Here is a 26,970-nt window from a genome sequence, read left to right as displayed (position 1 = left end):
AAGTACTGAAAGGTTTTCCTTTCTTTGTTTGCTTTCCTTCCCTTCCTGCTCCAGCCCCAAGTTCAAGTTCAACTCAACCACCTCTCACACATTCCAAGCAAATTGTTCAAAACTCATCATACAGCATCTACACTGGAATTTTCTAGCAACTGATGCTGAAATTTTGGAAAGGTACAAAAGACCTTCAACCTGCTTAAATAATGCTGGATCTACCTAAATAGGTATTATATGGAGCTTTACTGTAGGACTTTTGTGGTTTATTTTTTGTGGGGTTTTTTTGACAGGTAGGGGGAAGGTGTTTTATTGTGTTTTCTGGTTTTTGGGGGGGATGGGGGAGGTTGTGGTGGATTTTGGTTTTCTGTGGTTTTTGTGGGGTTTTTGGGGTGTATTTTTATTTTCTGACTTGTATAATATGTCATTATGCATTTAACAACAATACTGTTTAAAAAAGCCATTAGGGTAAATGGACAGACAAAAGAGCTACAATTAGTTAAACTTTAAGAGTTTTAAGTACACTTTGGACTGTTTTGGAGAAAAAGGAAAAAAGGGAAAGAAGCTAAGAAAATTTAAAATCACTTCTAACACTAGCAGAAAATGAAAATACAGGAAGTACCTCAGGTTTGCTGCTGGAGACGGCACACACACATATCTTAATTCTATGGATTCTGAATACAAAATGCATGCCTTTAACTAGGGGCCCAATTTCTACCATGTTAGAACTAAGCCTTCCAATCCAACCATCATGAAAATCATCATCTTAGAGATGAGAAATGTATGGCTGAGAACAACACACAGCAAGTATCATTTCAGATTTCTGACTGCTGTGCACTTTGCTGATATCTTACATAACTACCACCCTTAATGCAAAAATAGAATAGTTTAGCCTCTACTATATGTTGATTTTTGCTGTCAGCTTCAATGAAGATAGATCTATGAGGACCACTAGTTGTGAGCACATGAGCATTACTGATGTTACTTGGAATTACATCCATATATGTGAAACAAGATAATAAGGCCATAGATAAGTTTTCAATGCAATCTTTCACTAAGCCCTTGTATCTTCTCCCCATCGCCTATCCAAAAAAAAATGCTGTTAGTCTGTAATTTTAAAGGGTAGTCTGTAAATGGAAGTAAAGCTCAAAGTTTGGGAAAAAAATTTAAAGGTGTAAAAGCAGCCTTAAAACAAGAGCAATCACAACTAATCTGAAGCACACTCAGATTTCTGGTAGCAAACATCACGTTCTTAGACAATTATTTGAGATTGTGCTGCAACATGAACCAAAAAAATAATTCTGTATCTTGACTAATACAAAACCAGCGCTGCAAACAGGTAATAAATCAATTAATTTTACATACCCTTTGTCCTTTGCATGTACATCTGCACCATGCTGAAGCAGAAGCTGGACTATCCGAACTCTGTTGTAGCCAGCTGCTAAGTGTAAAGGAGTGGACTGCAAAACAAAAGAAGATGAAGAATGGGAGCCATATCAATCTGAAGTTTTGTACTTCCTGACATTGAAATACTCTCAGTTACTCTCATACATTGCACCAAGATAAGTTAAAGTACCCTTCTGTGATTAGCTGAATTAACAAATACACAGCACATGCTGTCAAACCAAAAGAAAAAAAATAAATAAAAAAGCCTTAAGGTGGGTAAGAATAGAGGCACTCCCAAGGCAATAACAGCCTCTTAATTTAAAGCTAATTTTAAAAATCATTATCATCATCATCATCTCTGCACCAAAAAAGTATCCATATTTCTTCTGTACTGTGCTGTGGTAAGACAAAGAGAAAATTGTATGCAGATTGCAGTTTCCTGCAAAATACAGGTCTTCATCAGTAATGCACCTTGCTGCATAATAACAGAGTAATAACACCTTTCTCCATAGCTAGCTCAAATGAATTTTAACTGAAAGCTTTTGAGTTGAGTTGACAACAGTAATCCCCCTTGAAGTTTATTTTTAAAAGCTTTTTTATTATAAAACAAATTTTGTGTGCTGTCTCAGCCTGAGGGGACTGCTTTCCTACAGAAATGGATGATGTTGTTTCCTCCTTTCCAAGGCTGAGAAGCAGAGGATTTTAAAGGGGTCTTGGTTGCAATTTATTTTGTGGCAGGCAACCAAATGATACAATGTTCTCACAGTAAAACCTCACACATAAAGCAGCTTGAAACATGGGAAAACGTACATATCTCACTGTATTATGCCAAGTATAAATTTACTGTCAGCATTAAAACATCGTTATACAGTATTACAAGGGGAGATGTCACATTTCACTATTATCAAGAGGTTAAAAAACAAAAAAAAAATCAAGACAAATGGTCTCATCTGTGATAAATAGAAGCAAGTACTATACATCCATAAACAGTATGGATTTCCAGGAACACATATTTAATGTCCATAACTTGGGAGCAATCTGTATTATATTTTACTAAAGTCTCAACACTATGCTACTTGGCTTCAGAAAGAGTAACAACTTTGACAACAACCAAATGTCCCGTGTATTGTATTGAGGACACAGGTTGTACTATCAGAAATGACAGCACAGGGTATCTCTTAGAAAAACAACTGGAAAACTCAGTAAATTTAGGGAAGTAGTTATACAAGTTTCCATAAGACCCATCTTCAGAATTATCTCTACTGAAGGACCTCTAACATTCTAACATGAAGATCCCCAGAGTGTTTCCAAGAAACAAAATACCAGGAACAACAAACACTTACTTGTTTGACCACACAAATTATCAGGATCTATTACTATTAAGGCTTCTGCTACTGAATTAACAATTTAGACTGATCTAGAAGGCAATATATTCTTTTTATATCTGCCCCTATTATAAAATAATTAACAATTTAGACTGATCTAGAATGCAATATCATAAATACTAATGAAAATGTGGATAAGGATGATGCTGCTATTGACACTAGCAGAATACTTCAGCACTATTTATTCTGACAGTTGCCTTGGGTTGGTTACTAAATCCAGTTTTATCAATTGAATTAGTAAGTCAGAAAACGAAAAATAATTTGAAATGGACTACAGAGAAGTCTGTCCATTCAAAGGTCTAGACTCCAGAAAAACTGGAGCCAAGCAATAAATGTTTGGAACACTGCAGGATCCTTTAACCTCACAACAATTAAACTTCATTTTTCTTGTCTATGCGCCACTTCTACAACAATGATGGCAGACTTCCAAAACGATGCTTTACTAAAAGGAAACATTATTAACAGAGATGTTCTCAGTAAGGACACATAACCCCAGAGTCTTGCTCACTCCTTAAAATTAAAACTATTATGACTCATGCTGGGACTGTGCACTTTGTATTTCTAGGGTTAATAGATCTGCATTTGCCAAATAACTTCATTAGAGAAGAAACACAAAACTTTTCAAGCTTATAGCTTCACAACAAATGGCATAAATGAAGCAAATCAGCATTAACCCAAATCTTTAGACAACTTATATCCGTGTCTTTCAGTAAGGTGAGCTACCTCCTTCTCTTAAGCAAGGGCATGCAGACACCCCAGTCCCAAGACTGAAATACAGAGCATCTTGTCTTTCCCAGCACACCAGAATTATTTAACTGCAGCCAGGCACCTGACATTTGATGTGCCTGCCTTGTGGCCCAGAGCAGCTCCAGCAAAGCTGTGTGCCGCGCTGTGGCTCTCTCCAAGCAGCATCAACTGATGCTCCCTGGGCCCATCCTGGAGAGGGGGGCTGAGATCTCCAGCAGGCAGCATGCTTCAACTCTGCAACTGCAAACACCCAGTGCTGGAGAGGCAGGCAGTCAGAGGGCCAGAGAGACCGCTTAACTGATGGTCAAGGACAAGTGAACACACACACAGGTGCAGGAGGCAGGAGCAGACAACCTGGAGTGCTGCTTCCCCTTTATTCACAAACCAGTTGCTCATTATTTTGGCTAAATGGCTCTTATAAATGCCGTGCTTACATACGCTTCAGGAAGGAGAAAGCAGGAAGATGCTGTCTCCATGATTCTTAAAAACATCTTTTCCTTACTCCTAAGAAAGAGGATTCATCCATACTATAGATTTAATAGGTAAAAATACTCATGTGGAGTTACAACTTTGTATGCTAATTACAGAATCTAGGTAACTAAAAGATAATATTGTGCTACATGAACTACTCATTAGATGACATTATGAGCCCTCAAAAAAAAAGCTAACTACAGCAGTAGAGAGTGATTCTTAAAATTAACATGCTATTTATATAGCATCAGGGAAGTAAAAACTAAACACCATTGATAGCAATGTCTACTGCACCTCAAAGGTATATCAAATTAATGACTTAATATTAAGAAAACAGATTTATCAATTAACCCCTCCTCCCATATCTTGCAGAACTTGGCAAGACTTACTAACAAAAATCCTTAGAGGGCACTTACCTTCCAAGACTCACATTCACAGTTACCAGGCCAATCACACTGGCTTACTTGCTAGTATAATTAAAAAGAGTATAACTCCATTTTTATTAAGTAAAGTAGACCATCATGCAAGATGCTCATATTATTTGAAAATTTTATGGCAGCTCTAACTGAGTCAAAGCAGGTACTGAGAGCACTTTAAGGAACATCACTGTACACAAGATGGCAATTGCTGTCAACCTATATACCTACTATTTATAGTAAGGGAGGTGGTTTTGCCTGCAGTCTTTTTGATAATGTGTTGCCTGGGAATACAAGAAATGCATTTTTTAGATTTGATAATTTGATACTGTTCTCAGTGAGCCTTAGGTATTTTTGCACTGCTTTGTTACCAAGAGCTGATTTGATGACCCCTGTTCAAGGTCAGCTGCCTTGGACCTGCCATCCCCTGTTCACCTGCATCAAACAAAAGGGGCCGGGAGGGATCTCCAGCGCTGCAGGCTCTGGGAAGCTTCTGCTAAAATCTGAAAATTTGTTTCAACAAGCTGTCCACAGGCAATGTGGGAGTTCCAGCTCCAAGCACCAGCCATTTCCCTTATCTTGCTAAAGAGTCTTCAGCAGCCTTCAGACGGTAATGCTGCCACACTGCCTCAGAAGAAAGTTTCATTTCAGATTCAAATTACACATTTTAAGGGCAATTTTAAACCAAGGGATCTTATGTAACCATCTCATATTATGCATTATCTGCATGATTAATAACAGCTGCAGGAACTGTTTTAAAAACTAATATCTCCTGTTCTTGTTTTCTACTGCCAAAATCTTTATATAATGCTATCTGATAAAAATCCTAATCTATACGTTTCTCTCATTCTCAACTTGCCATCTTGAAGGCTATTAAAACCAACAATCTTATTACATAAATAAGATCTCATCACACATCTTATTTACATCAATATACAGTGATTTAGAATTATCATAAATTCATATAATTGTCTACAGAAAGGGCATTCTCATAATAAAGAGTCAACACTCTGATTTTGATGGCCAGCTCTGGCCATCACATATGGCTACTCTCAAGTTCAGAAGGTCCCCACAGGGATATGAACCAGTAAGGGTGGCTTTTACACAGATGGGGAAACAAGTAAAGCTTGGCAAAAAAATAGCTAAGGATACCTGTATGTTTAATGTTAACTCTTCTACAACACCCTGCTGACAGAGGACACACCAAAAAAAAAAAAAAAGAGGGAGGGATTTTAAAATGTTTAACGCAGATTTAAATATTTGTGACTTTTTATATCATGTCTGTAGTAATCTTCAGGTTTAGTAGATTTGGAAATTGCAGATATGCAGCAAACTCCCATTTAACAAATGTAGTTAAAAAAAAACATTTATTGTATTCAGATCATACTGCCCTTAGAAAACAGCAACAAAAATACCTTAAAACTCTTGTAGCTTGTCATACAAACTCCCTTAAGAGAAGCGTTTTGAATTAAGGGAAGAGCACAGGGATTTCTAATCGCAGAAGGGACCCTTGTTTCATAGTTTTCATAAAACTGTTTTGAAAGATGTCCTGACTCCTGGCAAAGCAAACAACTTTCTCTTTACTGTGTTAGAATTTATGACAGAATCTTTCTTTCCAATCACAGTAGCCTGTGCTTGATGCTGCTCTCTTGCAGACATCTCTAAAATGAACCACATCAATCATGAGAGTACATCAGGAAGACATTCCGGATGCAAGCAGAGTACCTCCTGTCACCACTTTATCATTCTGATAAATGGGGTAAGAAAACAAGTTGCAACAACACTAAAATCTTACAGACACATTCCTAAACTTTTCCACTGTGGAAACAATGAGGCTTTTCCTTTGCTGCTCAGATACCAACTTGCATTCTAATTTTAAACAGTGCACCCATCTTACACCTTTATTTTAAATTAATTTGGAAGCTTTCTTGGGAAATAGCTCATTAACATTTGTTTGTATTGTGCCAAGACAGGACTTAGGTACAAAATATTTCCTTCTATAAACACATATTTCAAGTAACTCAAAATAATTATTTTATATTCATGCTATAATGCTCTCACACATTTGGTACAAAAGTAATGAAGTTCCCTATCCTTGACTGAATAATTAAGCTTTTAATGAGCAGGAAAGGGTCCATGCTTCTGTTCACCAGCCACATGACTTGTCACACTAATCATGCAGCTTCCTTGGACATTTTATAGGAGCACTGAGTTATTTAAATTCGTGGTTGACAATTTAGGGACAAACTTATAGATGCTGCTTCAGGAAAACAAGTCATGTCAGACTGCTGACTGTAGATGAGCTAGCTGCAACTCTGGAGATAAGCACACAGGTGAAGAGCCTAAACCACTTTTCTTATGTAAAAAAAAACATAATAAACAAGAAACAAACTAACACCCCTACAAACAAACAAAATTCCTAAAGACAAGAACTAAAAAATACTTAAGGAAAACATTTCTCACTCCACTGTTTCCAGTGGTAATTTAACTGCTTCATCTTCAGAATACAAACAGTAGAAATTAATTAGACTATTGAACTGGACAGGCTTAGTACAGTAAAATTTCACAAAACATTATGTCACAAATTTCACGTGCTGCTTTCTAACAGCTAATGACAGGGAAAATGAACTGAACAGTTAACCAATTCAGAATCTGCAAGGCAAACAGTATCTTAATTTAGAGGTCTGGTATATCAGATGATCTCTTGGCAGGTGGGGGGTGGTGGTGGTGAGGAACCAACTGTTTTGAGCTGTAAACCAGCAAAGACAAAACCAGCTCGACTGCACAGACACAGCAGTGCTAGGGCAGAGCATCAATGGGCAAGAATGTTCATAAACTCGAGGAAGAGTTAAAAAACACGGAAAAAGAAGGCCAAAAATACTGCAAACACACCAACAGAGTAAGGCCTCATTTGGAAGAGGTCTGCTTGGGAGACAGACCAGCTCCTCATATCCAGTGAGTATTCAAATATGTTCCTTCTCAGGGGGCTGTACTGTCCAATCTACTGACTACTGAATGCTTCTCTAGTAGATCTGACCTTTCAGAGACAACCCAATTTTCTGACTGTATGTCTGAACCTCTAAGACAGCATGACAAGGGTTGGCATCAGTCCCACATATTAACACAGTGACCCTGTTGTACTGCAACTTGGGGTAAGTGTTGACAAATAAGGGGGCAGGAGATTTATAAGAGACAAGCTTTTTCAATCACCTACGGGCCTAGCGTGGGGAAGGACCAACAGGATGACAAGTGTGATCTTGCACAGGGGTAGACAAAGAAATAACTGGAGAGTCTCCACCTCAAGGTTAAAATAAGATAGAAAAGGAAATCATGGAATCAATTAGATTGGAAAAGACCTTTGAGATTGAATCCAACCTATGACTGAACACCACCTTGTCAACTAGACCATGGCACTCAGTGCCACATCCAGTTTCTTCTTAAACAGCTCCAGGAATGGAGACTCCACCAGCTCCCTGGGCAGCCCATTCCACTGACCAATCACTCCTTCTGTGAATAAATTCTTCATAATACCCAATCTAAACCTCCCTTGGTGCAGCTTAAGGCTTTGTCCTCTTGTCCTGTTGCTGGTTGCCCAGGATAAGAGACTGATCCCCACCTGGCTACAGCCTCCTTTCAGGCAGCTGTACAGTGATATGCACTCTTTTGAACCTCCTTTTCTCCAGCTAAACAACTCCAGCTCCCCCAGCTGCTCCTCACAGGACTTGTGCTCCAGACACAAGTTGCCCTTCTCTGGACCTGCTCCAGTACCTCAGCATTCTTCCTAAACTGAGGGGCCCAGAACTAGACCCAGCACTCGAGGTGTGGCCTCACCAGTGATGAGTGCAAGGGAAGAATGACCACCCTGTCCTGCTGGCCCCACTATTCCTGACATGGGCCACAATACCACTGGACTTGGCCACCTGGGTACTCTGCTGGCTCATGTTCAGCTACTCTCAACCAGCACCCTCAGGCCCCTTTCTGCCTGGCCACTGTCCAGTCACTCTGTCCTCAGGCTATAGCGCTCAGGGGGTTGTCATTACTTTCAGAAACAAACCTAGAAACATAGACTAAGGGGAAAAAGCTAGAGAACTGGGAGAGACACTTTAAATAGGAACATCATTGATCTCTGAAGGATTTCACAAACAGCAGATCCCATAAATAGGGCACTAGTAATCTTTGACCTCTTCCTAAACAAGAACTAAAATGCAACACCTCCTCCCTTCCCCGAAAATCCTCTGTATAGGCACGTATCTCAGACACCATTTGGCAAAACAGTTCCACAGAGGATGTGTCAGAAAAATTGAGTAACACTTCTCACAAAACCATAGTATTCTCAGAAGACTGATCTTTACAAGAATCTCTTCCATTGCTACATGATGAGGGTGTAGCTGGGGATGGAACTGCAGTATGAAAAGAAATTCTGGGGCTTTCACCACAAAGTAGTATTTGTAGTTTTCCCAGATTCAGAAGCACAGAATACATCTCTGGCAGCACTCAAGGACACAGGGAGAGGAACTTTGAGATGGATTATCAGAGAAGCAGAGGAGTATATGCTGTTTCTTTGGTGATACATACCGACAACTGAGGGAAAAGTGGCTTGCTGAGCTACATAAGGAAAGAATTACAGTAAAGATCCACTCTCTTCTCCTAAAGGAATGTGGCTGATGTTATTTAACACTGAAAGGAGATCTATGCTGACTTGACAGATACGGTAGAACCCTACAGAGAAACTCCTTACAGTATCATTGTGTCCGGCATAGCCATTTTTGGCAATCTGAAGAAGATGCACACTGAATCACCAGAGAACCAAAACTGCCAAGGTTCTTTGCTCTTGCAGTCTCTTCTTTTACCACATGCTATCAAAATCTTTTGTAGTCATAGAATAGCCTGAGTTGGAAGGGACCCATCCAGGATCATTAAGTCCAACTCCGGGCCTTGCACAGGACACCCCAAGAGTCACACCTTTTGCCTGAGAGTATTGCCCAAACACCTCTTGAACTCTGTCAGCCTTGGTGCTGTGACCACTTCCCTGGGGAGCTGTTCCAGTGCCCAGCCACCCTCTGGGTGAAGGACCTTTTCCTAATATCAAACCTAAATTTGCCCTGACACAACTTCAGGCCATTCCCTCAGGTCCTGTCACTGTCAGCACAGAGAAGAGATCAGTGCCTGCCCCTCTCTTCCCCTCACCAGGAAGTTATGACTGCACTGAGGTCTCCCCTCAGTCTCCTCTGCTCCAGGCTGAACAGACCCAGTGACCTCAGCCACTCCTCACACAGCTTCCCCTCAAGGCCCTTTGCCATCCTTGTTGCCCTCCTCTGGACACTCTCCAACAGCTCAGTGTCTTTCTGATCTTGTGGCACCCAGAGCTGCCCCCAGCACTGGAGGTGAGGCTGCCCCAGCTCAGAGCAGAGCGGGACAATCCCCTCCCTTGCCTGGCTGTGCCTGCTGCCCCCCAGGACAGGGCTGGCCCTCCTGGCTGCCAGGGCTCAGTGACTCCCATTCAATGCCATGGCCCAGGACCCTCAGCTCCCTTTCTGCAGCGCTGCTCCAGCCTCTCGTTCCCCGGTCTGTACAAACATCAATGTTCTTCCTAATACAGTCAACTACCAATCTTTCATTTCCCTTTTCTTTTTACCTATCTTATTATTTTTACTACTTCTCCTTGATGTATTTACTTTGATTCCCCACCTTCCCCTTCCAACTAGAAACTTTCTGGGCTTCAGTTCATAATATTTTCACATTATTAAGAAGGAATAAATGAATTTGATCATTCTCTCTGTCAAATCAGCACTTCACTCATTTTATTGAAACTTGGGTCAGAAAAAACTGTTATGAGAAACACTTGCATGTTGACTGCATTTCAGCTCCAGCGCTGAGTATGAAATAAACATACCTTATATTTTGGAATTCGATTAAAACATGAAATATAAAATAATTAATAAAATTAATACACAAAATGCTCTTTTTGCATTACAGTGATAATTTGCAAATTTTAGAATTAAATTACTTTATCATCCAATCAAATAGCCTTTACCATTCCTTTTGAAGAGCAACCTTGCAAAATACAGGGAAAAGACAGAGAATTCATCTTGTAATTCCAATTGAAAAGCAACTGTTACTAGAATATTAAAATTTTAAAGTATTTCACTTGTAAGAAATAAGTTTCTTTTATAAGTAGTCACATATAATATTACTTGGAAAAGACTAATCAAATCATCTCAATTTTCTTGTTCATCAATGACACATCCATCATCAATTACAATACATTTTGGCATTTTCCTTCCCCTTTATCCTTCATCTGCTGCCTGCTCAGTCAACTTAAACAATACTTTTAAAAATGGTTATGTAAATACACCTCTCCTTGCACATAAGTATTTGCAGTTCTTTTCATTCAGAACTAAACTGATCACTATAAATTATCCATACAACCTCTGAAGTCAGTGATGGGGTTGTAGGAGCAAGTGATAACTGGTGTGCTGGGAAAAATCAGAGAGACACAGCAAGGGCAGAAAACACAAGGGCTTTGGGTGACCTAAGAGGTGAAATGTTTGGATGCTATCAGTGACTCTCCTACAGAGAAAGTGGCTTGGAACACCACATGGGTAAATGCAACTACTGGAAGGGTACCAAATGACACCTGAAGCAAAACTTTTCAGTAGAAGTTGTCTTTAACAGCAGCTATAACACACTCAGATACAACTCATCTTCAGGGAAATGCTTGCTAAAATAATCCAACATGAGGCACCAGCCTTCATAAAGTGGAGCTATGGAAAAAATGGCAAGTTTTTAAAAATAAGCTAGAATTAGTAAGTAATAAAATTATGTCCTTACAGACAGCACAAAAACTACTAGTGAAGGTAATACTGGAGACACTTTGCTAATGCATACCTTCTACTGGGAAAGGCTTGATATAGTGAAAGAAGCCAGTATGACCAACAGCAAGCTAAAAGAGTTTACTAGAATTAAGAGGACATTCAAAAAGCTGAATTTAGAAGCTGGAGAAAAACACAAGGACCACAAACTCCAGTAGTTTAGAGGTAAAAAAACCAAGTAGACAGGCAAAAACAGTTTAAGTAGTAACTGGTGAAATGGATTCAAACCAACTAGGAGCACAAAATACACCAGCCAGTTCAGTGGGGCAAGGAGATGCTAGGGCAAGAAATGGAGATCTCACAGGCAAGAAGGCACTGTGAAGAACTGAAGGATCTTTTTGTTTGGTATACATCTTAGAAAAAACAGTAAGTCTTATTCCAAAATCCTGGTGAGTGAGCAGGTACATATTTGGGAGAAGCTTGGCAAAGCTTGAGCATGTACGTATTTGGGAGCACGTACGTATTTGGGAGAAGCTTGGCAAAGGATCTCTCTGAATTAAGCATAGAGGAGGTTGCCATCCCCATAACCAAAATGAACATCAACAAATTGCCAGGACTAAAGTGGATCTACTCTAAAGCACAGGAGACTAAAACAGGTGAATTACTAGCTGTACATGACCTTCACCTAAGATTATTTTGGTATGTGAAGACACGGAAGTTACAAACCAATCATCAGTGCACATTTTGAGGAACTACATAGAGGCCCGTAATCTTGATGTTTGTGCAAGCAAAAATACAATATAATAACAGCTAGATTTAGTGAACACCTGCATAAACACAACCTGCTTGAGAAGAGTCAAAAACTTGGGTTTTCTGAAGCACAACAAGCACATGCATAAGGGTAAGCCAACACATACAAGTTACAATAGGTACTCAATGGGTTTTTTAACTAAATCCTCACCAGTGGTTTATTAGGAAGATGATGTTGGGTCCTCGGGTGGTTGCACAACAGCAGAGAGAGATGGGAAATAGTGTACAACGAAGTGATAGATGTCACAACAGAGGGAGGCCACAAAGTAATGCCACACTCCAAAGCAAAAAGCAACCAGAAAGCAGATCAGTTTGCTTCTCAGTACTTCTTATGCTCCCATGCAGGGATTTTGAGAGCAAAGTGACACCAAGCATGGAAATATCACCTACAGTATTCACTACAGTCAACCATATAAAGAAGTCAAATGCACTCAGTCCCTGGACTGAGCTGCTGCATTTCAATTCAAAACAATCTCAGCAAGCTCTGGAAGGGGCTCCACCCCTGAGATCACAGTAGAAGAAATATTATCGGTACTCGGCCTCTGGATGCTCTGTGAGCTGTTAAGAGCCAAATCCAGAAGACAGCTTTTAGTTAATGTGCATAAAATATTACATGGCAGCTCTGCCCAAATCTGCCAGTTTGACTTGTTTTCTCCTGACAAAAGATGGATAATAGCCTAATGCAGGAAGTCATCTCCTGTGTGAAGCTAATCATCAAGGGGAAAACAGTTCAGGTATAAAAATCCCCCGTGCCTTCAACACATTTGAGGCCTCCCAAAGAGCACATTAATTAAGATCTAACAAATAAGATTTCCTGAATTTTAGAGAACAATACAAAGAGAACGATGACAGCGTAAACAATTTCTTTCTGGTCCTTTGGTGCACAATTTCTATTTGTGGACATGACAGAATACACTTCAAATAATATATGAAGGGATACTCACTGAAATGTTTTAGGGAAAATATTTAGGATCTCATAACAGAAACCTAAATCAAGTAGATCAGTTTTACATTTTATTCAAAAGGTATCATCCTTGAATATAAAAGGTTTTAAGTGACACCAGGGATAGAAATTAAGCCAAGTCATCTATACCATACAAAGTCTGCAGAGGCATTCTTGTGCTACCCACTTTGATCATGCTTGGCAGATGAAGTAAGACAGGATCACAGCATAACAAAGTGCATAACTTGTCACTTTTTCTAACATGCATGAAGCCTGGGAACTAACAAATAAAATAGGTGTTTTAAAGGCAAAACACAATTGTGACCATTTTTGAATGTTCTTTGTACATATACGGAATTGGGCACTTCTGCCCAAGGCACAACACAAACGTTATGACATTTAACACTTGCTTTGTAATCTTCTTGTAATGTTGGAAATATCACTTTTTTTTTTACAGTACACCATTAACTAAATCCAGAAAATACCTTCAATTTTGCACACAGGATTTGATTTAAAATATTTGACCTGGTCTGATGGAAAGTGTCCCTGCCCATAGCAGGGAGGCTGGAACTAGATGATCTTTAAGGAACCATCCAAGCCAGGACATTCTGTGATTCTCTTTATCAATCTACCAGCTCACAGCCCTAGATATAACCTTGATACACATGTTTCATGAAACACACTCAAGATCAGTGCCAACAAGGGCTGCAGTGTCCAGAAGCCATCAGCCACAGCCAGCGTTACACAAGCCAACATCAGCTACCAGCCTGTGTGGTTACTGCTTATTTTGATAACTGCAGTTCCACAGCCCTGTAATTGCACATCAGGAAACTTCTGGCAAATCCCTGCAGGACTACAAATGTAGAAGCCAAAATCTGCATGTTCCCCACCCACAAAACTGAGTCTAAAGCATTTCATCAAAACCAGACTGACATTTATGCTAGTAAGCAGAAAGTGAGCAGATTTAGCAAGGGCTTGTCTCTCCAGTTACTCTGAAATAACTGTTTTGGATTTGTGGAGCTTTCTTTTTTTCTGAAACAAAATGAATTTCATTAAACAATTTTTAATCTTTTCATTTTATTAGATTAATGAAGGAGAATTCTGAACCAAGAATAATATACAGTTAACTATTATTCTGGATGCTTGCTCTCCTTTGCACTAGTTAGTTATTTTTTTGTTGTAGAGAAGCCTTAAGAGTAGGGACTGTATTTACAAGCCACACAAACAAACAATGTATACCAGCAGAAGAGTTCATAAAACTTTGAGAAAGATGAAATGCAAATTGTGAAACTAGGTACGATACTATATGTGACAAAAAACTCCAAACATGTAAAGTCTACAGTGACATTCAGAAATACCCTTGGGCATGGCAAGGCCTTACATTGGCTATCTGTTCACAAGTCTTTTGCTCAAATAAACAGCTTTTGTCTGTAGAAAAGTAGATTTTCCCAATAACTCAAACAACTTTTTTTTATTGTATGTGAAATAGTTTCTTCCAAAATACATTCCACACCCATCTGAATATAATCTCTATGACATAGATTACAGAACAAACAGACCTATGGATTTATGTGGTATTAATTTTGCTTTTTATTTCACAGGACAAGAAAAATGCACACAATTCTGAAGGTTTACAGTTTCACCAGCACACAATGTGTTCACATCTTGCAGTACGTGGCATTTTTCTTCAACCCCCAGCTCCTAGAGCCAAGCATATTACAGGGGAATTTAAAGCTCTACCCAAGTCTGCAGGCTTAATAACTGTAAAGGGAAAGCTTGTGAAAATGTGGATCGATTGTTCCATACGGACTCAGAAATTGGAAGTTATACCAATTTTCTTTCCAATTGCAGGATTTTTCTTGAAAATGGCTGCAAACAACCAGAGTTGTTGAACAGGGGTTGGCAAATTCACTTACCGGCAGCAAATTGGAGACTCCCTGGTAAGAGGAGACATAACTCACCTGATCTTGTTAGAATTTAATTTCTCTTTACCAGCCCTTTGTTTACAGGCTGATCTTTCATTAGAGAGAAAGACGCACAGGAAGCAAGAGAAAGAATTTGCAATTTCATCCAAATACTACTTACTACCAATGCTACTTGGTATCAGGGATGTCCCACAGCAAAAGCTGAGGAGCACATTGTTCTCAAGATCTTTTGCAGTGGTTACCTCGGGCCAAGGATGCTGCTACTCAGCACTGCATTGCAGACCTTCTCAGACTTGGAATTCTTACATCTGAACCCTGTGCCAATGAACCGGAATGAGGCCATGCATGAGAAAAACCAATATCCCTATGTCAGGAAAGAACAGGCTGAAGCAACAGCCTCAGTCAAACCCAAGAGGCAAGTATGTCTCCTATGACTCACAAAGTTTAATGAAAAGGCCTGTTTCTGGTATTCTGGATCCAGGGTTGTCTACAGCTAGTTTGGAAAGGTGCAACAACAAAGGCATTGCAGAAGCAAAATACCAAAGACTGGTAGTGAGAGCTCTTAAGGACTGAAAACTGGGAATAAACAAAGGGACACTACAAGTCAGAAGACAACAGTGCAAATAAGTGAGGTATGACCACGTGCATGACAGAAATGGCATTTTAATTAATTGCCTATTTTTCCCCATGGGATCACTACATTATCCACAGTACTGGACGGTCCCATGCAAGGAAAAACTGAGGTGCATTGTTTGCAGGATCCCTGATTCACCTGTTGCAAAAAGAACATTTCTAGTTTCCAAAACAGGAAGTAGGGAGGGAAGGTGCAGGACACAAAACAATGTAGCTATGGAGGAACTGCATTCTGTGCTGCCCTCTGGTAGCAATTCCTGCTTCAAGTTGAACTAATACCTGAGATCACACTGTCACAGGTTATGCCATTGTATTCTGTTTTTCATATGGTTGATACAAAATGTAAATACAAAACACAGCTGCTACAGAAACTTTACTTCAAAGTACAAAACAAGCATTTTATTTTTCAGTTAATGACTTTTCTATGGTCCTAAGAGCTCAAAATATTAGATATTTGCTCTACTTCAAGGGGTCCACCTCAAGAAGACCACTCAACAAATTGGTTTTTGGGTAACTCCTAAATAGAGGAGTTTGGATTCCCTTGCATAAGAAAAGGTTTTATTCAACCAGCACCTGAGTATTTTAGTGCCAGCATGATCTGAGCATGTATAATGCAGTGCAGGAGCAGGATATTATGTACAACCAAAAATCCAACCTCCTATTGCTAACAGCTACCACGTCAGCTGGATGCAGGTCACTTTGGAAAGCTATGATTAGTCACATGGGAAGTGTCTTGTAGAAAAGAGTTCTTATCTGAACTGCTGAAACCAATCCTTTCTTATCAGGTCAGATACTTCTGCATTTTTGAAATGGAGGCAACATCAATTTCTTCCTTAAACAGCTTTCAAGTGTTCACATCAGCTTCCTGAAGGAAATAAGTGGACTAAGTGCTTCTACTCAACCTGCAACCATTATATGTGCAATTTTAAACCTGTCTCTTGCCACTGATTTAGGTAAGCAGAGACAGTTGTAACAAGTCATAAATCCAGCTTCCATGATGAAGTAATACAGCGTTAATTTCCAGCAGATGAACCTGGTGATTTAAAATGGTCAAAAATCATTTTTTGGAAATTCACTCATAACAAAGCCTTGAAAAAGACAACCCCAGAGGAAAATATTTGAGGGAAAATAACAGGGGATCTAAAACCAACATACCTTTATACAGACACATAAATAGATGTCTATCTTGGCTTCTTAACTGTGAAATTCATTACCATCTGCTAACACCAACACCACAGCCTTGTCTTCTAGAAGTCATTACTTCTACAGATAATGTAAAGACCAAGGAGACCAGCAGAACTCACAGGTAGGATGCAGGGAAATTTCAGACCCACAGCAATAGGCAGGTTCTGTGCACTGTGTCTAAGTTCTGTTCTGATACTTGGTGAGGCAATGTGAACAGAAATGATGCAACATGTAAATGTTGCCTTACATACAACACCACATCATAACAACTGCAAATTTCCAGTCTCCTGCCAAAAAACACCGACATCAAAGCAGGACTAATTGCCATGAAAAATCACTATTATATTTCGGCTCAAGCATTGCTTTTTAAAAAGTAAACAAATAAGACAGTTTTAAAAAAACAGGTTTTGTAAAATTTACCCTTGTGTAATACTAATTTGCTTACACAGTACCACATAGCTCTGCACTATACAGCTCATTATTTGTGCCCTGAGAGACACTGAATATGCACATAAGCCAGTACTTGCACAAAAATCAATCATTACCTAGCTTAATGAAATTGCAGTTCCTGAGATGATTATTGCTGATTTTCTTTGGTCATCAAAACTCCCAAAAACTACCATGATCCTTGGTATGCAGGAAGACTTCAGCTGATGTTTAAAAATGGTCTCTGTTTTGCACACTAATTCATTTTTCCCTCCAGAAGATAATGGCAAAGAATACATTCCCTCTTCAGACAGCAGCTCAAAAGCTTCAGTAATGTGAACATTTCTACAATGACTATAACCTACCTAAACTGTGACTTTGGAGGGAAAGAAGGAACTTCAGTTTTCATTCCTATTTGTCTTGACCTCTATCCTAAATAAACAGATGGAGCAATGGTTATCAGCACCAGATGTAACTGTTTTAGAATCATGGAATCCTGTCCAGTAGGAATCAGACTCTGGCTGTCAATACTTTTCAAAAAGGCTGCAAGCAGCACCCAGAATGCAATAAATCTTTTTTACTTCCAACCTTCGCTGGTTTCAGACCAGCAAGATACTGTCAGAGTTTTCCACTCCTTTTACCCATTCTATAAAGCACAACTTCACAGCACATGTGGTGTTTGAGAAATCCAGAACCCCAGATGTTAATATGCATGAGAGAAATCCCCCAGGGGGAAAAAACTAAACTGCATACAGTTGCACCCCAAAGTATGAGGACAAAAATATCACCATCTGCTAATCCAGAAAAAATAATTACCCATTCAGTACTGGAACCCAATTTCTTCACCCACCCAGCAAGTGTTCCCTTATCACTAGACTAGAGCTGGACATCTCAGAAAATCAAGGAATGCACAGACTGAAGAAAGAGGTAAGCAGACTGAGGGAAGAGTTTGTGGGTCCAGCTGTACTGCAGAACAAGCATGATGCTGAGAATCTGGGGCCAATCCGCAGAGTCTGCATTCCTGGCCTGAGAGCTGCATTCAAACTGTGGCCTTATGCTGTCCTAAGCTTGAGCTTGAACGCTCAGAAGATCTGCAAAAAAAATTACTAAAGGTATCAAGGAATGCAAAAAGCAACTTCCAAAATGGACAAATCCTCAGCTAGCATAAATCACCACAGATCAACTACAGGCAGCTACACCAGTGGAGACTTCCATTGACAAGCTCAGTTAATTTGCAGCACAGCTTAAACTGATCAAACCCCAAGTGATCTTGCACTAGAACAGGACCTGAACACTTTGCTTTACAAATTAAATACTTAACAATTATATAGCATGCTTACTACAAAGCATTAGTAAACCTTCCATAGGTTTAGAGGAAGGTTTTTCCAACCTTCCTGTATACATGTGGTAGTAGAAAAAAAAAAATCTGGTAGATATAATTTTTAAAAAGCTAATTAATATCAATGGCAAGGCATCTTAAAAGGTGTTTCAAAACCCAGTGCACTTACCAAAAACCAACCAACCAAACATATTTTCAAAGTCTCCATACACGGGAACTTTAACTGCAATATGCCTTCCAAGCTTTGGGCACAAATTTCCTAACTAATTCAGAGGCTGCTATCTCAATTTCTGCTATCTCAATATGAATTTTAAAAGTTTTGTAATTTTTTTTTTTAATTTTTACTTTGAAGTGATAAATGTTCAAGAAAACATCTGCAAGGGCTCATTCTTTGCCCTGCTGACAGAAGTCATAACTCTGCATTTGGCCTTAGATCAATAGTGATGGGGGCTGAATTATTCAGTAATGCACTGCTGTACACCACCCCATTTAATTATAACAGTGCAATAGAGCACTATTAATAGCTAAATACACTTTTACTTGAACAGCAAAGTCTTAAAATAAGAAAAGGAAATTCAAAAAATATGGACAATATCTTTAATCTTAAAATGTGGAGAGTGTTTCATCATTTTCAACACTGCTAAATTAAATAGAGCCCTTGTTCAATTGCCTGTCCTCAGTTCGTAAAATCAATTGCTTTCGAAACCTGGAAGATGCATCAACTTTCAATCAGTGATAAATGTAAATAAGCAAAAAAATGGCTGAGTTTTCCATCACATAGTATGTATGATAGCCACTACAACTGAAAAACATTTAAAAATGTGTATAAAAACCAGGAATTTTTGTACAATGGAGCTGTATTTTTTTTATATTCAGTAACAACATACCTGTTAACCAAAAGTGTAAATTAACCTATCTTTACTGATTTCAGTGGAACTGGGCTGTTCCACAACAGGTCCAGGATGGGAAGATGTTTATACTGTGCTCCAACACACTCCATCAAAAATTTAAAAAAAGCTAGAAAAGAAAACATTCCCACGCTTTTCTCTCCAAAAATGAGATGTACTATTACAGGTGAAACACTTTAACAGATACATATTAAAAACATTCTGGTACACAGTTAAAAAATACCAAAAAAAAAAAATCAAACAAACAAACAAACCAACCAAAAAAAAAAACCCAAATGCAACATTTGTAAATCAACAGTCTAGACAGACTATCATCTCGAAATCTAAACCATCAAAAATCATAGGATCTACTTCTCACTCCGTATGTTCTTCCCTCCTCCAGTTTCAGCCTAATTCTTAATTTAACTCATTCAAACATCTCTGCCAGACAAAGTCAAAACAATAATGTCAAATTTAAGAAAATGCAGAAGGTGTTAAACATAGCAATACAGTGCCAGTCTATGTGGCAGTGTATTAGCAGCTAAGCTGAATACCAAGCACCTCACCCAGGCAATGTTCAAATACAAATAATAACTTTCTTCCTTTAGTAATTTTATCCATCTGCAACAGTACATTTTGTTTTTCTTACAAAGGGTCTTAAAGTTTTGTTTACATTTAGACCAGTGTTTGATGTTTGAAAGACACACACAAAACCCATGTCTGCCGACTTAATCTGTCACAGCTGCCAGTGGCAAGTATACCAATGTTTAATTTTATGGTGAAAAGGCATCACAGGTTCCCCCCCCCAATACATTCTCCTTTATACATCTATGCTTACTAGTATGCTTAAATTGGCCTTTCTTAAATAATTGAAATATAAAGCAGGTATTAACTTACCTTACGCCCATCACTTGCATGGCAGTTCACATTTAAAGGAGTCAATAAAGCCATCAGCTTTTCTTCATTACCACTCCTGTAAATGAGGAGAATATTATGGAAAGGGTGGGAAAAGGGCAGAGCTGTTTGATATCTATCTCCTTAGCAAGTATTTTGCAAAGTATAGTATATTTTAAATTTGAGCTGTGGCAGGGAGAATGCTGGATGGCTAAAGAATCTTTTGAACATTTCAAAACCAAGGGTAAATACAAAAAAGAATACTACATTTGCAGTTAAATGTGTTGCGAAAGATCATACAAAAACACCTCAATTTCTCTCCTTAACCTCGTATTTCCTTTTTCTAATTTTACAGATCCTCTGAAACCATTTGTCGCAATAAATGTTCTGAATTTAACATATTTTCATAGCATATGGCCTATAACATGTGAAACAGCTATATACCAATACCCAGAAAATTTTTTTAGAAGGGTTAACAGGCTATATAAAATGGTCTTGTGCAGTCAGAAGGAAGGATGAAAAGCACCTTTGCAATATACAATTGAACTTTACACCTTTTGTATAGGCTTCCTTATGCTCTGTTCGGATAAAACCTATTTTCAAAATACACCCTATGGTAGCAGTAAAAACCCAAAGAAAAAAAAAGATTCCAATATTTAAATTGCCCCTAAAAAGAACAGTCACAAAACAATAAAGAGGATTTAAGCAGCTTAAAACAAAAACTCAATATTAACCTTATAACCACCATAGTGGGGGATTTCAATTACATAAACAGGCTTTTACATTTGTACCAGACTAAAGTCTGAAGAGATTTATGCTAATTAAGTGGTTTGCTTGCAGCATTTCATGGAAAGGCGATGACAAAACAGTACTATTTTAAAAACCCCTTTTCCTCGCCTGCTTCCACCCCCAAAATACGTTTTATATTCTAAGCAGCACTCACCTAGCAGCTTCCAGGAGTTCGTCCTTCTTGTATTCACCTAAATGATTGCAAAATATCATGCTGTTAGCATTTGGCAGAAGACAGATTAAGAAATGCAGTAGGAAGCAAATACAGAATTAAAACAGAGAAGAGGAGAAAAAAGCCCACACCCCGCTGGGTGATGGAGCTGTGACGTTAGCCAGCTTGTGGAGGCAGCATCACCAGTACCTTGGAGACGGGCAGCAAATTGACGCATCTTCTTGTCCAATCCTCAGATGGAAAGGCTTTCTTCGGACAACCAATGACTGCGAAATCTTGTGTCCAGAAACACAGTCCCGCTGATAGCGGCATGTCAGCTGAAGACAATGTCCCCACCCCCTGCCCTATTCAGTATGTCACATTATACTTGGGAAGCATAATAAATTCCAAGACAAAGCAAGGCAGTGCGGCTTTTGAAAAGGTACAAATTACTGATCTCCGAGGCTCTCACCTGCCTATTTGAATGGTAATGTTACACTTCACTAAGTTCTTTAGAAAAGCACGGATTATTAAAAAAAAATCCAGGTATTATATCATCAGCCACTTTTCAACAAAATACACGGTTGAAATAAAAAGCACAGACAAAAGAGGATGAACTCTGCAACAGATTTTGCTACGAGACTCTGAGATTAGAGATAACCACGAGTAATGTTAAAGCAACATTTATATTTGAAGTCCTGAGTTAAAACAGACAACTCACAAGGGTTGCTGCAGCACAGGATTAAAACTGCATGTTAGTATTTTAAAAAGAGCATGGGACAAGATAACCCACGGAAGTAAGACAGAATTCTACAAAGCTGAATCATTATGACATTGTGCAATACAAATGGAGTGGAATTTCAAGTCAGAAATTACAAAAAAATAGCTATTTAGCAGCTTTATGCAGTCAGAGAACAGAGTGTATCCTAGACCCAAAAGGTAAAGGGTTTGAAAAACATACTGTATACCATCTGCCGGAGAATTAAAGCCTCTAACCAAAATGCTGTGAGAAAAACAGGAAGAAGAAGCTGTCACAAAAGAGGAAAAAAACCTCTGTGTGCCGCCCCCTATGAGTAATTGTAATAAGCCTCCAGTGAAACTCTCATTACAGGTGAGGAAAGGCACTGGGTCATGGAAAATGCCAGATTGGATGGCAGGTAAGATGGAAGGTTCATCTGAAAGCATCCCTTAAAGAACAGCTGTAAGGTGCAGGAGGAGGGTTAGACTCCCCATCCACCATGAAGAGCTTGGTCCTCCCCCCACCATGGCTTCTCCAGCTAACAGCAGAGGGTTACAGGAACCACAACAAAACCTGACTTTTCCTTAAGGAGTCCCCTTTATTTCATCCTGCCTTCACACAAGGGTAAGGAGGAGGAGGGTGAGTACACACAGCCATGCAGTTTCTGCCCATTCCCTTGGATGCAGATGGGGAATTTTCAAAAGCAATATCTACATCTCATCATACTGGTGATTTTTCCTTTCACAGGTGTGTTTAATTGCTTTCTGAATAATGTTCAGCTTTGGGAATTCACAACAACCTGCAGCAAGGAGTTCCATCATGCCACTCACATAATGGGTCTCCTAACAGAGTTTTCTGTGTTGCTGAACCCCAGCAATGGAGCAAGTAAGTTCAAAGCAAAGGTGAAACTGGTTATTTCAAATATAGGCCAGGAAGGTTAACCTAGCTTTTGAAAGAATTTATGTCTTTGTTAAGGAAAGCTTCATCATGAGACAAATCAAATGACACAGAAATATGACTGCCTTTGACTTCTACCACTCTTCAGCTTCATCAGAAGGGGGGCCTGTCCACCACAGGCAACAGCCTTTTCTAAGCCATGGTACATGTTCCTCTTTTTTATTTAATGAATATAAAATACTGGGCACAGTTGTGAGTGTTTCAAATCAATGGTAAGTGAAAAGCTCTGGCCAGCATGTGAAGAAGAAAAAAAGACCCTTTATTACTACTGCATTGTTTGTGCAACAATCTCAAACAGCTGGATTTCCTGCAGTAGAATTATTGGCCTGTATCATATCAACACTTTAGAGACATAACCAGATTAAAATACCTCTTTGCACAGTTTGGTTTGGCAATGCATCTAGTAGTCCTAACCAGGCTTTTGAACATACTAGGTTAGAGAAGAGTAACAACATTTTTCCTTCATGCTCAGTAAGTTAGTATTTTATCACACAAAAGCTGTTTCCTCTAATACTTTGAATAGCAGAAGCCTTACTGTCCAATGAAAAAGGAAAGCTGTGGCTATTGATTTAGGAATGTCCCCATGTATGCCCAATTAGATCAGTTAGTTTTACTAAGCAGTACTTTTTTAAAAAAGGTATTTACAGACAGGGCTGTAATCCATACATGCAATTTTTGAAATTCATCATGGTTCTCCCACACTGATTAGGAAAACATTATTTTGTAATTGGCTAACTTTATTACTCTCAAAGTGCCACTGTATTTTGTAAATCAAAACCTAAAATCACATAAGCATTTACAGCCCACTACCAGGTTTGCTAAAAAAAAAAAAAATAAGAAAAGGTCAAGTGAACTCCAGAGGCTCTGTGGGATGAAGAGGAACCCCTTGGGCACTGTAGCAGGCAGCTGGTGGGATAGCACAGAGCCGAGAGGGGTCTGGCTGATGGCATTTGGGAGAAGCGGGTGGCGCTGGCCGCAGGACCGACTGCTGCTGGCACAGGCTGTGCTCCCAGCAGAGGGCTCTGCCAACACAGCCAACGCTGCTTATCAAAGGCCATCCTGCAGCTATTGGCCACAGCTACCTCATCAAATATTCATTTGCAAGCATTTGAAAACAAACCATGCGTGCATGGGCAGAGATGAATTTCAAGTTCTAAGCAGAAGTACAGGAATACAGACCATCAACCTCACATAACACTTGTGTTCAAAGAATGTCAAATTGACTTTAACTAAGCTAATAACATCTCTTAAAGAGCTCCTCTAGGCAGGTTAGAATTTATAATTTTGTAAAAGGGCATCTACACGCCAGGCAGCCCAGTGACAGCTGGCCTGGGAATTTCTTAAGGCAAAGACAAGGTGTGAAATGGGGAGCAGAGAGCACCATAGCAGTGTCCCTGTTCCTATCTCATCAGACAAAAGCTAGTAGGGAAGCAGAAACCATGGGGATGCAGTGGTATTCACTGCATCTGATCAATTTCACTGTCTACAGCTTGGTCAGCATTCTTTAAATGAAGTTCTCTACTCGATCCCAGCTCCAGATCACACCACTGCTGCTCCATTTATGCTGGAATGAGGAAGTTACCACAGCTAACCACAGATAATCAGGGTCTCAGATCACAGCTACCATCAGGCAGCTAACCAGCTCTCTTTCTGTTCCCCTCCCAGGAGAAAACCAGTTACCTCCAAGACTCCTGATCAGCTGCTGCTATGCTGTCACTGCTGTGCCTGGCCCTAGCTGCATTCTGCAGTAGCTGATTAGCAAATTAGCAAATGCTTATTAACTATCAGACATCAGTGGCTGCTTGCACCTGGAGGTTGAGCAGATCAGTAGCGGGAAGCTGGGAAAAAATAGCATAATGAATCTATCTTTACAGACAAATAACCCTATTTCAGTCTATCCTGAAAGTCTTGAAATTTCAACAGAATACTGAAAAACCTATCTGAATGCATGGCATAAATCAACAGTGCTTTTTCAATGCATCTACACTCAAAACCAAGGTGAATTCCTTTCCTATCCCTCCATACACGTCAGCCAATACAGAAAGCAGCCAGATCTAAAATTTCAATCTGGATAAAGCAGGTTTTGTTTCACCATAATATCACGTCAGCTTTCTATAGTGAAGACAATTTCCTAAAAAACAATGCCACAAATTAAACCAAGCCATTACTATCCAATGGCAACATATAATGGAAACAAAGTGGATTAACATATTCTAAACCAAACTGAAAACCTAAAGAGGTTTTTCCATATGAAGTTGTACATTATATAGAATCACAATTATAAATTTAAATCCCCAGAATACTTAAACACAGTGAAAATTTTTATGCCAGCCAACGATCCCCTGCTTCTGACCTGTGACAAAGGAACATGAGTCTTATGAACATGCAACCATGGCCACAGGCTGGGGAGGGAAAATTCATGAGTATCACAGAATGTTTGAGACTGAGAGCCCTCTGGAGGTCTCTCATCCAACCCTTCTACTCAAGCAGGGTCACCTAAGAGCACCCTGCTCAGAACTGTGTCCAGGTGGCTTTTACATCTCTCCAAGGATGGAGACTCCACCAGTTCTCTGGGCAACCTGTGCTCAGTGGTCCCACTGAGCTCAACACCTTAAGTTTCATGGTAATCTCAGGTAATCTCCTCAGGACCTCCTGTTCCCTCTTGGCAGCTCAGGTCTAGCAGCACTGGAAGTCTGGGGAGAAATCTTGCTCTGTTAAAAAACATGGCAGCTCTAAATTTGACCTTTGACCATGTGCAGACCTAACACTTGTTATTGGTTGCTTGCCATGAAAACCTGAGCTTCCATTCTTCAAAATATACATCCCACAAGAAGATTGACAAGATCTTTGTCAGCAGTCCAGCAGATTGTTTTGTTTCTTTTTCAAACAAGCACTCACGATTACCCAGCAACACAGAGGACATGGGCTCTCCATCAGAGTAGAGACAGCAGGTGTCAAAACCTCCCAATTTTTCCTCATTTAGAAGTGCTTCTGGTGCCTTTCCAACCTTATAGTCTGATAGCACAGGAATGCATGGGGTTGTTGGGAAAACAACAGAGTCCTGATGCATCTAGGAGGGCTGAGAACTTGTTTTTCTATCAGGTTTGTTACTTCATCCAGCTCAGTCCATGGCCAGGGACCCAAACAGGTTCCTGAGAATGAAGACCTTGAACAAGGATGGTGCTGCAACAAGAGGGAGGGGAATGGAAACTCTACATTTGGGCTGCCATTGCTACAAAGAAAGCAATGTAGAGTTCAGCAAAGAAATAAAACTCCACAGAAGTTAATTAAAATACACCTTCTCCCTGACACTCCAGGACTGCACACACACCTATGGGTGATCAATAATACACATCCCTTATACCATCCTTTTAAATCCCCCAAGGTCTTCTGAGTAATATTTAAGTATTTAAAACAAATATTCAAGTTATAATCAGAGCACAAGACTTTTTGTGCTTCTGAGAGACTGCTAAGGTTATTGGGAGAGGATGAGATTTTGGGTTTGGGGTTTTTTTTAATTTTAAAATTTTTTAGCATTATTTTAGCAAATTTAAATTTTATTTTCAACATGGCTGCTTTTGAAGGGTCTAAAAATACTATTAAAATACTCATCAATTCTTTCTTCCCCATTTAATTTTTATTATATGTAAATCAGCAGGTGACACTAAAATATGGAGTTAAATCAGAGTAAGAAATTTTTTACCATCCAAATAGCACCAGGTTGAGGGAATATCTGCCAAAAAAAACCAGTCAACAAAAAAAAGAAGGTATGTTGAAATAATATTATTTGGAAAAAGGCATCTGTAACTTAGTACTCTGAGAAACACATGAGAATAAAGAGGAGCAAAAAATAACAATTTAAGGTTTTATTAATAGTTACATTATACTTTACTTCCCACTTGTTTAGGGTTAATTTCTTTATGCCTCTTGCACTTCTCTGCTCAGCAGTCTCTCACAAATAAATGGGCTGATTTTATAAGCTGTCTAAATAGGCTCAACCAGGAACACAGCAAGACCCTAATTTTAAGCTCTTGTCATGGATGTAATACACCAAAGTAACACTAGCATATGCAAGTGACAGAAA

At 39.3% G+C, this 26,970-nt stretch overlaps 1 protein-coding gene across 2 annotated transcripts in view; it reads right to left on the bottom strand.

Annotated features, from left to right (window-relative positions):
- Positions 1-26,970, bottom strand: part of TNKS (tankyrase) — a 128,399-nt gene that overhangs the window by 42,357 nt on the left and 59,072 nt on the right. For both annotated transcript variants that reach the window (XM_066548077.1, XM_066548078.1), the window contains exons 4-6: positions 21,194-21,230; positions 20,254-20,329; positions 1,357-1,451 (exon numbers count right to left, since the gene is read on the bottom strand). In XM_066548077.1, coding sequence (XP_066404174.1) covers positions 1,357-1,451; positions 20,254-20,329; positions 21,194-21,230 — 208 coding nt within the window. The remainder of the gene's footprint in view (positions 1-1,356; positions 1,452-20,253; positions 20,330-21,193; positions 21,231-26,970) is intronic.

Source organism: Molothrus aeneus, chromosome 4 (genome assembly GCF_037042795.1).
Source record: "Molothrus aeneus isolate 106 chromosome 4, BPBGC_Maene_1.0, whole genome shotgun sequence".
Lineage (NCBI taxonomy): Eukaryota > Metazoa > Chordata > Aves > Passeriformes > Icteridae > Molothrus > Molothrus aeneus.
The sequence above is the reverse complement of the archived record's forward strand: the minus strand, read 5'-3'. Positions and strand labels throughout refer to the sequence as shown.